We start from the raw sequence: 14,189 nt of genomic DNA on the forward strand, positions 1-14,189 counted from the left end.
TGGGGTAGTCAGATAGCGGGAGCATAAGCCTAGAGGAAGAAAAGGTGTCGAGGAAGCGGGGGTAACCAGGGAGCATAGGCCATGAAGGAGAAACAGCACAGATAATACATTAGCGAATTAGTCAGACAGCTGGAGCATGAACAGTGGTGGTGAGGGTGAAGACTGATCTTGCCTCCAACCACTGCTCACTCACTTACTGGGACAATCTCAGTCTAGGCAATTACCAGTGGGTCAGCCTGGCATTGCCACCCCTCGGCAAGTCCCTGTGAACACCCAGCACTCCACATATTCCAGTATGAGAACCACTGAATTAAATTCTGATATCCAGTCCTTTCACTCAAATCGCCAATAGTGCAACTCAGTCCCTACTCTTACTTAACAGGATCATTCTTAATAGTCCCCCCTCAGAACTGCTTCGGTAAACATCACCTGACTTAGTTTGACTTCAACTGGCCATCTTGATCTTTGGCTCAGCCATTGTATGGCAGCTACATGCTTTCTTTAATTTCTGCAGGTAGATCTCACCCAATTCGGACAGATGATTACAATTCCAAAACAATTCATCTGCCATTCTAAGCATGCAGACCTTCCTTCGTGAAATGAACTAGTTTATATCATTCTTAGTACAATGGCGTTTCCTTAGTTCTTGATTTAGTTTATCCTGATTGCCCTTAAACCTGTAACAAAAGCTGTCAACTAGGAGAAAATGCAGTCTTGAGTCAGAAGCTGGCTTCTGCAAATTGGCCCAGCTTCGTCGTTATGGTTGTAGCTCACATAGGTACCTTATTGTGAAAGCAAGCTGATCTTTGGCCAAAGAGTATCCATGAGGAATGTTGGGTGAAGCTATTCTTTTTAGGAAACGCATGAGTGTTCACACACTCCCCAGCTTTGCATTGTTCTAAACTCAAATTAGTTTGGTTTTGTTAATTCCCCCACCCCAATATAATCATCATATAACAGTTTGTTCTTCCAATTTAAAGTTCAGCTCTTCAGGTAGCCACACCGGATATCTCTGTGCTCTGAAGCTGCTGCTTTTGCTCATCTAGAGAAGTGACTTGACAGAGGTCCATGTCTACGTTAGTTGGTTTGTAGGCGGCAGAGGCTTTCCACTTGCCCCGTTTGGCCAGCAGGTGGTGAGCCAAGCCGGCAAACACCAGAGTCAAGACGGCGATAGCGAAAATGGAGGCCAGAACCACGACGAGGGAGACCCCAGCCTGGCCAGGTTGGATGACACGGGGCGAGACGGTAGTGGGGAGTAGGGTACTGCCACTGCCGGAGCCTTCGATGTCGCAAGTGATACCATCTTCCTGAAGCACTAAGCCCTCTTTGCAGTCACATTTGAAGCTGCCAGGGGTGTTGGTGCAAGTCATGTCGCAAGCGCCGGAGGCACACTCATCGATATCATGGCAAATGTTGCGCAGGTCATCATAAATATAACCCACTGGGCAGTAGCAGTCCATTCCAATGCAGCGGGCAGCACAGGGGTCTGTTTTTTCCTCGCAATAGAACACACATTCTCGACTATCTTGGGGGTCCGAGTGGTAGCCTGGATAGCAGCTGCATTTGTAACTTCCCGCAGTGTTGGCACAGCGTTGGGCACAGGGGGTGATGGTGTCACACTCGTTAACATCCTCACACTTGTTGTCCCTGCCCAGCCGGTAACCGGGGAAGCACTCGCAGCTGAAGTTGCCCGGGGTGTTCACGCAGCGCTGCTCGCACGGTCTCTGCTGGCACTCGTCCACGTCGGTGCAGCTCTTGCTGTCCTCGCCCAGGGTGTAGCCGTCCCAGCACAGGCAGTACGGGGTGCCGCTCTGCACGATGCAGCGGTGCTCGCACCTCGCCTCCCGGCACGGGTCGAAGGGCTGGCAGCTGGTGTTGTCCTCGCCCAGGGTGTAGCCGGCCGGGCAGCCGCACCGCGGGCCGCCGCCGGGCCCCGAATCGCCGCGGCACGTGTGCTGGCAGCCGCCGTTCTCCACCTGGCAGGCCCAGGGCGCCGAGGCCTGAGGGCCCCGCCAGGCCCCGCGCGTCTCGCCCGCCTCCCCCGGGCGGCAGGTGAACTCGAGGCCCCAGGGGGCCACCTGCGCTCGGGTGCCGGCGGGCAGCTCGGACAGGTGGCCGCCGTCGGCGCCGAACGGGGTGCGGTAGACCACGGTGGCGTTGCCGCCGGCCCTCAGGCGCCCGCAGCTGCCCGGGTACCGGTACTCGCACAGGACCCCGTCCGCCTTCTGGTTGCACGGCCGCTCCTCCCAGGTGCCGCCGGCGGACACCGTCACGCAGCGGGGGCCGCACTCCTCCGTCGCCGCGCCCCACTGGCTGTAGTTGGCGGCGGCCTCGCCGTCCACCCAGCGGTAGCCCCGCAGCAGGCTCTCGTTGCTAGGGCAGGCCTTGTGGTGCAGCTGCAGGCCGATCCAGAAGTTCTCCTTCACTCCTCCTCCCGTCCAGCGGGGGCGCTCGCCCCCACCCGCAGCGGGGCTCTCGGTTCCTCCTCCCGTCCAGCGGGGGCGCTCGCCCCCCACTTCGCCGCCGGAGCCCAGCAGCACGGCGATGGCTTCGGCGGCCACGGTGGAGCCGACGGTCATAGCATCCCCCTCGCCGTTCTTGCAGAGTTTGCGGGCCATGTTGAACTTCCTGCGCTGCCGCTGCAGGCTGTAGCAGACGGTGGCGACGCAGACGCTGGGGGTGGGCTCCTGCACCGCGGGCTGTGGGCTCAGCACTCCGTGCACCAGCCCGCCGTGCAGCCCGGCGCTCAGGCAGAGGCACAGCAGCAACAACATTGTCTCCACTCTCTGCTTCTGTGCTGCTCCAGAAACCACTTCTTCCAACAACTCTGTCCCGCAGCCAGTCAGACTCTGATTTAAATAGTCCAGGACGGATTGCACTACGGAAGGAAGTGGGTTAAAACAAAAAAAAAGGGCTGGGACTTTGTGATGCAACTGATTCAAAGGAGTTATTTGTCCCGGTGCCAATTTTGCAAACTTCATGCGAGTGAAGTGGACTTGGCCAAACTTTCACTGCGGACTGATCACTCGAACAGATCCTCTCTCCCACGTCTATCAACATTTGCCCACACTTTCATACGATCCTCAGGAGGAACAATGAGTATTCTCCCTATAAAAATTTACTTACTTCCCCGCGAAGACACCCCACTTACTTTCCTTTATCACTTTTTTCAAATGTTGTAATTTTAAAAAATGTTTTAAATCGACCTTTTCAAATTGGACGTTTTTTCTCTCTGGGTTTCTCCAGCACCATTTTTTCAGATATTTGATATATAGGGCAGGTGGGTCATAAAACCAACGGAATTTTATGGTTCACGTTATGAAACCATGCACCACCACACCCCAAGCCGTGTTTTTTTTTACATGTTTTTCAACGCAAATCCTCCTCTCCGCCTAATTTGTCGGAGCCAAATTTGCTGGTGCCGCAAATGTCATTTGTGGCATGTGAGATAGTTCATATCAAAAGCAAATGCTCGATCCAGTTTCTAAAACAGGCGTTTCAGTTACTGTTTTGCTCAAGTCGTTACAAACTGTCTGGATTTGCACAGTATTTTTAAATTGTGTCTCAGTGGGTTTTCATACATAGCTGTACAATTTCCTGTTTGAACCAGAAAACAGTTTAAAAAAACCCACCACGAGCGACTTGAAAACCCAAGTTCCCGCAACCCAAGTTCGCCTCAGGCGACTCTCTGTGTGGAGTTTGCACATTCTCCCCGTGTCTGTGTGGGTTTCCTCCGGGTGCTCTGGTTTCCTCCCACAATCCAAAAATGTGCAGGTTAGGTGGATTGGCCATGCTAAATTGCCCGTAGTGTTAGGTGAAGGGGTAAATGTAGGAGGATGGGTCTGGGTGGGTTACGCTTCGGCGGGTCGGTGTGGACTGGTTGGGCCGAAGGGCCTGTTTCCACACTCTAAGTAATCTAATCTAATCTAGAAACCAAGAAGGTCAAATAAAACAGAACCCAACAAGTTACCATTTAATAAGGGTTTTGCATTGGAAATCAGACCGTGACCTGTGCATTTCATGATCAGAAAGGGAATGTGTTTAAAAACTGCGAATTCTGGGAAAACGTCAATCGTTATCGGTGACTTGGGAATAGTAGTGAGAACAGGAAGGTACACAATGTCCGATTTTGGTTTGGGAGGAAAAAAATCGTGATTTTGCTGTCACAATTGGGGGACAACCAAAATTCTAGAGCAAGTCGTGGATGACGGTAACACTGAATAAATACATGCACACCGCTGGAATATTAATTTTAAACTTAGTTAAAAGCTTCTGCTGAATTGCTATCAGCCTTGATCATGGTGAAAATTATTCCCGAACCAAGGTCACGATAACGTTACCAGTTGGAAAGTTTTCTCAGCCCTTAAATAGTTTGGATTTTTATTTTTATTCATTCAAGCATATTTTTATTGGATTTTTACTCATTCAAGCAACATCAATGTTTTGGGCTGTAGCAAAGTATTTAACACTGAACTACGCGATTACGAATATCAGAAGCCAACCTCCCCTGCCCCTAAAACTGTCTGGATGTAATGAAGGCAGAATCTAGCCCCTACCCCCGAGGTCATTTGTGAATTGGCTGGTGTGTAAATAGTTGGGAATGAACGAGCCAATCTCTTCCTGTGAGCGAGCTATCACCGTGAGGATTCGCTGGTGTCTCCGCCAAATACTTGCGGTTTTAAAAGTTCTGCCCGCTGAAGCCAGAACATGCAATTTTCTTGTTGGCACAGCGTGTGTCTTCGCAATGGGCTTCTGTGGCGATTTCCCGAGAGGTTCCCAGTTTGGTGGCGCTGTTGTTAACTTTATGAGAAATGTTGAAGAACAGACTTTCTTTTCTCAAAAACACACTCACTTTGGGTCGTCGAGGCATTGACTTTTGTAATGTCCGTTTAACTTTCAGGGATAATTATTCCTGTTTAACTCGATTGTCATTTATACACTATGAGCTCTTCCACTTCCCGTAATGTTCACTATACCACAATCCAAGCATAACTTCCCCTCCATCCACGTCTGTTTTCTAATCATCACTGTCCGGTATTTCCTATCCTTACACCTGATATTAAATGTGGGAAGCTTCCAAGCTTCTTTGCCACAAACAACTGCCCCTGCACTATCCATCCCGTTCAAACTTCCTCTAAAATTCCTCTAAACTTTCATCCCCGTTTCTCTGCCATCATCCTTATTGCTCCCCTCTGAGCTCATCTTGTCAATGATCATAGAACCATAGAGATGTAAACAGACCCTTCGGTCCAACTCGTCCATGCTGACCAGATATCCTAAATTAATCTCGTTCCATTTGCCAGCATTTGGCCCATATCCCTCTAAAACCTTCCTATTCATATACCCATCCAGATGCCTTTTAAATGTTGTAATTCTACCAGCCTCCAGCACTTCCTCTGGCAGCTCATTCCATACATGCACCACCCTCTGTGTGAAAATGTCCCTTAGGTCCCTTTTAAATCTTTCTCATCTCACCTTGAACCAATGCCCTCTAGTTCTGGACTCTCCTGCCCCAGGGAAAACGCTTTGTCTATTTGCCAAATGTTTATTACTCAATAAGCTATCTTTTCTTGTCAAATCAGTCAACTGTGTATTTCTATCAATTTCTTATGAATATTGAACATGTTTTGTGTGAAAGGACAGATCCCTTCTTGCCAGTTCATACTGTTGGATTCACAAGCTTCTCAGAGTCAGCAATTCTAGACCCTGTTAACACATCAGCACTCAGTATTGAGCTGAAAACTGTTCAAGTCAGGAAGAATTACTGTTAGGCATTTGGCAGTGCAGTTTTGACTTCCATTATCCAGTAAAGGCTCAGAGCTAAAGGTTCAATACACAACCGAGTCAAAACAGCCCTGGTTCTGATAAAAGGTCAATGACCTGAAACACTGACTTTGCTCTTCCTGATATAGACACTGCCAGATATCCCAAGGATTTCTTGCATTTTCTGTTTTCACTGGCCCGCTATCAATGTTGGCTACTTGACCAATATATTCCGCTGCAAATGAAAGTAGTTTCAAATCATCCAATGAAAGAAAAAGATCAATGCACATCAAGCAACATTGTTTCAACAAAATGACATATCTAGGTGAGAGGACAAAGATTCAAAAGGAACCTAAAGGGTGACCTTTGTCACACAGAGTGTGGTGGTGTACGGAATGAGCTGGCAGAGGAAGCGGTGAAGGCTGGCACAATTACAACATTCAAAAGGCATCTGGATGGGTACAAGGATACAAAGGGTTCAGAGGATACACTGTACTCAGCCCTGAAATATGATTTAGAAGTAGGAGTTAGCCAATTAACCCTTGCTTTCTCTGCAATAAGATCAAAGTCAGTCTATTAATTCGACATTCCACTTACTTATCAAGAATGGATTGACTTTACCTTAAAAATATTCAAAGACTCTCCTACCATCTTTGAGGAAGGGAGTTCAAATGATTTGTGACTCTATCAGAAAGAAATCAGTCTACAGTGAGTAACACATTCATTTTTCAACAGTGACCCCGGTTCAAGATTCTCCCAAAAGAGTGAACATCCAGTCCACATTCATCCTGTCAAGCCCCCTCAGGTTTCAATCAAGGCACCTCTTACCCCTCTAAGCTCCAATGGATACAAGCCAGGTCTTTCCAAACATTTATCGTAAAACCCCATTGCCATCAATATCCCTTTGTAGCTTCCTTATGCATTTTGAACAACTTACTTTTATACCTATCTTTGTGTATGTTTTGCTCTCTTAATCCATTGTACTGAATGACTAATCATCCAATAACCTCCTGGTATCCATGGTAGCTAGATTATAAATGGTTTCTTTTTTCTGTCTTTTGAATCGGTTCGCATTACGCCACTTCCCAAACAAAAACCCCTCGACCCACCATCCTTTCAAGTGACCACCTCTGTCTCTGAGCTCTCTTTGCTCTCCAAAGTCCTTGCACATGTCACCTCCTAAAGCTGTTCCCATTTGTGTTTCCACGTTTGATTCCTTCTAGGTGTATTCAGTTTCCTAGATGCTAAGCTTTGGAATGCCCTCCCATTACCTCTCCACTTCATGACCCAACTTTCCTTTGTAAAGAAACTTATTAATATGTATTTCTGACCAAGATTTTGGTCAATTTATCTTATATCTGTTCACATGTACTCAGCGTGGTACTTTGTTTTATCACATTCCTGTGAACCGCCTTGAGGCATTTTGTTACATTATAGATGCTATATAAGTAGAAGTTGCTGTTGTTAAGATAACCAGAGCAGCTCAGGACCGTTAGATACTAGATATCTTAGCATATAGCTGAGCACTACATTGTTAAAAAGGGTGTTGGTGCTTTTCTATGCATGTGACATAAATTAACTTGAAGGAGTTGCAGAAGTGACACAAATCTGCTGCTTCACTAAATGTCTCTCTCTGTCTCACACACACACACATACACAGCAAAGTCTGAGCAAATAACTCATCTGATTAATCACATTGCAAACACTCAGGGAGGTGATGATGCAGTGGTAATGTAACTGGACTTATGATCCAGACCCTAATGTTCTATGGACATATGCACAAATCGCACCATGGAATTGGTTGAGATTTTAAATTTGCACAAAAATCTGAATCAAAATGTTAGTCTAATTGTGAGCATGTAATTTAATTTAAAAAACAATTTGGTTCATTAATGCCCTTTAAAGAAAAGTAACTGCCATCCTTACCTGGTCTGACCTATATAAAACTCAAGATCTACAGCAATGTGGTTTACCCCTAGCCTCCTTCTGGGGATGGGCAATAATTGTTGGCCTAGACGGTGATCCCATGACTGAATTGAAAAAAAAAGCACTTAGCATGAACACGTGCAACAAGCACGTGGCCAACATTAAATATTTATCTCAAAAGAAAAATGTAGACTATCTATTTTAGAGTTCAAGGAAATTCACACACAGGGGAATTCCAGTATTTAGCTGAAAGAAAACAGTAAGTTACAATACCAAGCACTAAAAACACAATAGGCGTTCAATCTGACATTTGATGATACAGAACCCGAATATTGTTGAAATAAAGGACTCATTAAAGCTTTTCTTGTACCCATCAGGAACAGCGCAAGAGTTCCAAATTTCAAATGGTCACACCAATTTATAAGTAGTACGTTTTCCTCCTTTATTATACATTGTTGTGGTCATTTAAAATTTGACATTCTTGCATTGGTTCTTGATGAATGGAAGATGAAAAATATCAGCAACATATCTTTTTTTTCAGTAAAAGTCTTTCAGTGGTCATGGAGGTTATGCTGTCTCTGGTCTGTAATTTATATCTGATTACTGGTCAAAATTGTTCTTCCTTGTTTTGGCAACTGTGGATCACTCATGATTTGTGCTTCAGGGAAAAAAAAGTTCTTGAATCTCAGGGCTTTGCTGTCACTTAATCATCATATTAATCAATTGGTGCCATTTTCTACAATTTAATAAGTCACCTTCCACATTGAAAAGTGTAATTTAGAATTAGAATTAGATTTTATTATCATGTGTACTCAAATACAGGGATAAAGGAGTACAGTGAAAAGTATACGATGTTATCATTCCTAGCGCCATATCATTACCAAGGTACCTCTGTGCAAAATCTTAGGTGCAAAGTAGAAAAATAAAGAAATATAGTTAAAAGTTCATCAGTGAAGCTCTTCTTAGTATAGATTAGAAAAATATTGGAATAAAGTTGGAAGTTCAACAGTAGCCTGGGGCTTTTCTCCTCGATCGTTGGAACCTTATAGAGGTTTACAAAATCACGAAGGGAATGGACAGGGTGAATAGCCAAGGTCTTTTTCTCAGGGTGAGTCCAAAACTAGAGGACATAGATTCAAGGTGCGAAGGGAAAGAAAAGGATAGCTTTTTCATGCTGAGGATGGCATGTTAATGGAATGTAGCTGCCAGAGGAAGTGGTGAAGGTGGGTACAATTTCAACATTTAAAAGGCATCTGGATAGGTGTATGAATAGAAAGGGTTGGAGAGATATGGGCCAAAAGTTGGCAAATAGGAATGGATCAAATTGGAATGTCTGGTTGGCACAGATGAGTTGGACTGAAGGGTCTGTTTCCATGTTGTATGACTCTATGACAGTCTGGACCACACAACTTGATGAGGTGTTTCTCTCAGTTTCTTCTCTTTTTTTTATTTCTTTGCTGTTGACAAAAGAATGTTACACGTGAAGACTCTTTCACACATTGGTTGAGAATTCACCCTTTCTCCATTTTTAAAGATATGTAATTCCTCCATCAACAAGAAGTTTGCAAAGAAAAGTGAGTGGAAGATAGCTAGCTGTTACTAGAACTGCACTTTAGAGAGAGAGACAGAAACCAAGATTTTTTGATGCTCTATCTTTGCAAACTTTGGTTCTCTGCTGTACCAATGCCACATAAGGCATGGTCATCTGCTCAGTAGCCAATCAGAGCATTGTTGCCAGGCAACTATCTCCCTTTGTTCAGAACCCCTTGGCACGGTGGTATCTGCTTATTTGCTGTTACGATTTCAGGAGAGCACAGTATTGCGTAAAATACACAACGTGCTCCAGTAATCATTGTTTTTAAATTTGAAGCCATATGTTTGCATTGTCACCTTGATTTAATAGCTGTAAAACATTTTTTAGTCTACAGTTCAAACATAAAGGAAATACCGTTGATTCTGCCATAACGCAGTAGTTACATTTTCATGCAATCCCGTGTTATAAGAAAACTATGTAATAGCCCCACCATTTAAACCAATGGGGCCGGAATTGCGTTATAACTAATACACACTTTATTTTTTTGCCCAATTCATCATTCATGTTATAGCGAATTTGCATTAATGAAATGCGCGTTATAGTAGAACGACCTGTAAAAAGCTGTGGTATTTACAATATTTAATAGAATGGAATGTCTTTATTTTTTAAAAAAATTACTTTCATTTCCCTGATCGTAGAATTGAAGAAATGTTCCAATTTGATTTAGTCTTTAAACTTGTCCAAACTCCCTTAAAGCATAGGCTGCCTATCTATAACATGTTAAAAGGGACCTTCTGAGTAATCCGAAATGGAGGATGGGAGAAAATTGTGATTGGCGGAGTTGCTCCTTTTTTGAGGTATTTTCAGTATTGGAGCTGTTTTCCTCGAATTTTGGGAGCAGTAATCACTGTTTTATAAACTGTTCCATTAGAGGCACAACAAGACAATTATCTGGCCAACAGCAAGACATCAGAATGGTGTGTTGCCTCCCTGGATCCAGAATCAAAGATCTCTCAGAAAGGGTGTAGAATATTCTCACAGAGGAGTGGGACCAGCAGGAGGTCATTGGAAGTGAGAAGCACGAGTTTCTGATGAGGGAATTTAGGAAGGTAGGCAGGAATTTAAAAAGTAGATCATTGAGGGTAGTAATATCTGGATTACTCCCAGTGCCACAAGCTATGAGGTTAGGAATAGGAGGCGAGAACAGATGATTGCGTGGCTGAGGAGCTGGTGCAGGAGAGAAGGATTCACATTTTTGGATCATTGGAATGCCCTCCGGGGTAGAAGCAACCTATATAAGAAGGACGGATTGCACCTGAATTGGAAGGGGATTAATATACCGGGCAGGGAGATTTGCTAGAGCTGCTCCGGAAGATTTGAACTAATAAAGGGTGGGGTGACACTCAGGTAGATAGTGAGGAAAGTGACCAGTTGGGAAGAAGAGTAAGTCAAACAGACATGGCAGACAGGAACAAGTAGAGAACAAAATAGGACTGATAAATTAAATTGCATTTATTTCAATGTAAAAGACCTAACGAGTAAGACACAAGAACTTAGGGCATGGGTAAGAATATGGGACTGGGATATCATAGCAATTACAGAGATGTGGCTCAGGAATGGACAGGACTGGCAGCTTAATGTTCCATGATACAAATGCTATAGGAAGGATACAAAGGGGGGCAAGAGAGGAGGAGGACTGGTGTTTTTGATAAGGGATAGCATTACTGCTGTGTATAGGCTGACATTCCTGGGAGTATTTCCAGGGAAGTTATTTAGGTGGAACTGAGAAATAAGAAAGGGATGATCACCTTACTGGGTTTGTAATATAGACCCCCTCAATAGTCAGCGGGAAATTGAGAAACAAATTTGTAAGGAGATCTCAGTTATCTCTAAGAATAATAAAATGGTTATGGTAGGGGATTTTAACTTTCCAAACATGGACTGGGACTGCCACAGTGTTAAGGATGCAGATGGAGAGGAATTTGTTAAGTGTGTAGAAGATAATTTTCTGATTCAATATGTGAATGTATCTATTAGAGAAGGTGCAAAACATGACCTACTCTTGGGAAATAAGCCAGGGCAAGTGACTGAGGTGTCAGTGGGGCCATTGGCCATAAATATATTAGTTTTAAAGTAGTGATGAACAAGGATAGATCGGATCTAAAAGTTAAAGTTCCAAATTAAAGAAAGGGGCAACTAGAAAGTGGGGACCTTCCAAAAATGAGATAACGAAAGTCCAGTGACAATATGTTCCTGTTAGGGTGAAGGATGAGGCTATTAGTGTAGGGAATACTGGATGGCAAGAGAAATTGAGGTTTTGGTCAAGAACAGTAAGGAAGCATATGTCAGGTATGAACAGCAGTAATCAAGTGATTGCCCAGAATAGTATAAATGCAGTAGGAGTATATTTAAGAGGTCAATCAGGAGGGCAAAAAGGGAACATGAGATAGTTTTGGCAAACAGAATTAAGGAGAATTCAAAGGGTTTTTGTAAGTACATTAAGGACAAAAGAGTAACTAGGGAGAGAAGATGGCCTCTTAAAGATCAGCAAGACCATCTGTGTGTGGAACCACAGGAGATGGGGGAGAAACTAAATGAATATTTTTCATCAGTGTTTACTGTAGAGAAGGATATGGAAGATAGAAAACGTGGGGAAATAAATAGCAATGTCTTGAAAAATATCCATATTACAGAGGAGGAAGTGCATGATGTCTTAAAATGCATTAAGATGGATAAATCCCCAGGACCTTATCAGGTGTACCCCAGAATTCTGTGGGAAGCTAGGGAAAAGATTGCTGGGCCCTTTACTGAGATATTTGTATTATCAATAGCTACAGGTGAGGTGGAAGAAGACTGGAGGTTGGCTAATGTGCTGCTACTGTTTAAGAAAGGTGAAAAGGAAAAGCCACAGAATTATACACCAGTGTGCCTGACGTCGATGGTGGGCAAATTGCTGGAGGGAATCCTGAGGGACATGTATTTGGAAAGGCAAGGACTGATTAGTTATGGTTGACATGGCTTTTTGCATGGGAATTTGTATCTCACGAACTTGATTGAGTTTTTTGAAGCAGTAACAAAGAGGATTGATGAGGGCAGAGCAGTGGACATGATCTATATAGACTTCACTAAGGCGTTTGACAAGGTTCCTCATGGTGGACTGGTTAGCAATGTTAGATCACATGGAATAGAAGAAGAACTGACTATTTAGATACAGAACTGGCTTGAAGGTAGAAGACAGAGGGCGGTGATGGAGGGTTGCTTATCAGACTGGAAGCCTCTGACCAGTGGTGTGCTACAAGGATTGGTGCTGCATTGACTGTTTTTCATCATTTACATGAATCATTTGGATGTGAACATAGGAGGTATGGATAATAAGTTTGCAGATGACACTAAAACTGGAACATGTAGTAGACAGTTGAGAAGGTTACCTCAGATTACAACAGGATCTTGATTAGATGGGCCAATAAATTCTGATGAATGGCAGATGGAGTTTAATTTAGATAAATGTGAGGTGCTGCATTTTGGGAAGGCAAATCAAAGCAGGACTTACACACTTAATGGTAAGGTCCTGGGAAGTTTTGCTGAACAATGAGACCTTGGAGTGTGGGTCCATAGTTCCTTGAAAGTGAGTCACAGGTAGATATGATAGTGAAGAAGACATTTGGTATGCTTTCCTTTATTGGTCAGTGCATTGAGTAAAGGAGTTGGGAGGTCATGTTGCAGCAGTACAGGACATTAGTTAGCCACTACTGGAATACTGCATGCAATTCTGGTCTCCTTTATATAGGAAGGATTTGTAAAACTTGAAAGGGTTCGGAAAAGATTTGCAAGCATGTTGCCAGGATTGGAGGGTTTGAACTTTGGAAAGAGGCTGCATAAACTTTTTTTTTCCCAGGAGTGCAGAAAGATGAGGGGTAATCTTAAAGAGGTTTATAAAATCATGAAGGGTATGGATAGTATAAATAGACAAGGTCTTTTCCCCAGGTGGGGAAGTTCAAAACTAGAGGGGTTAAGTTTAAGCTGAAAGGGGAAAGATTTAAAAGGCGCCTGAGGGGCAAAGTTTACATGCAGATGGTGGTGTGTGTATGGAATGAACTTCTAGAAGAAGTGGTGGAGACTGATACAATTACAACATTTAGAGAGTATCTGGATGTGTATAAAATAGGTTTAGAGGGATATGGGTCAAATGCTGGCAAATGGGACTAGATTTATTTCGATATCTGGTCAGCATGGACAAGTTGGATTGAAAGGTCTGTTTCTTTGCTGTATATCTCAATGAGTCTATCTGCATACACCATCTAACTATGTTTAAAAATCTTCTTGTTTGTTTTTTGTTACATATTTACTTGAATTTATCTATTTTAAATTTGTGTCCACATTTAAAAGCAGCATCACGCTGTAATTCTAATCTTCTATAATAACCCAATAAATATGATTAAAGTAGCAATGTTCCACATGCTTTCTCAGATCCTGCTTGTTAAACCGTAATCAAGGTTTGATAAGTGGCAGCAACAAGCAAGGGTCCTGACAGATGGAATGATTGCAGTCAAATTGTGATGAACAGGATAAGCCACATTTCTGAATACTGAGGTCAGATGTCACCTAAATGTTTCCCTGGGGTATTTACTGGAATTATTACATGTGACTCAGCTTCCCTTCTGAGTTTTTGCCACAGAGAAGCCCCAGTACTCCAAGCTGCTTGGCTTTACAAAATAAAGCAGATTTTGCCATTTAAATACAAATAGTATAAACACATAAATATAAGAATCAGTAGAAAGTGCATGATATTAAAATGTGGATTGGACTAGATCTAATCATCTAGTTATATTATTGCCCACCCTCCAGCCCCATTTTCTTCCAACCTCTTTGTGCTCTTGACTTGTTCAATGCAGCGTGAAATTACATACAATGAACAGCTCAGAAAAGAAGACATTACAGATTAGATTACATTACAGTGTGGAAACAG

The 14,189-nt window shown here is 43.5% G+C and overlaps 1 protein-coding gene across 1 annotated transcript in view; it reads right to left on the reverse strand.

Annotated features, from left to right (window-relative positions):
* Window positions 1-603: 603 nt before the first annotated feature.
* Window positions 604-14,189, reverse strand: part of LOC122553276 — a 34,255-nt gene continuing 20,669 nt past the window's right edge. The window contains exons 2-3 of the mRNA XM_043696863.1: window positions 5,894-5,998; window positions 604-2,995 (exon numbers count right to left, since the gene is read on the reverse strand). Coding sequence (XP_043552798.1) covers window positions 990-2,995; window positions 5,894-5,998 — 2,111 coding nt within the window. The 3' untranslated portion in view covers window positions 604-989. The remainder of the gene's footprint in view (window positions 2,996-5,893; window positions 5,999-14,189) is intronic.

This window comes from Chiloscyllium plagiosum, chromosome 9 (genome assembly GCF_004010195.1).
Source record: "Chiloscyllium plagiosum isolate BGI_BamShark_2017 chromosome 9, ASM401019v2, whole genome shotgun sequence".
NCBI lineage: Eukaryota > Metazoa > Chordata > Chondrichthyes > Orectolobiformes > Hemiscylliidae > Chiloscyllium > Chiloscyllium plagiosum.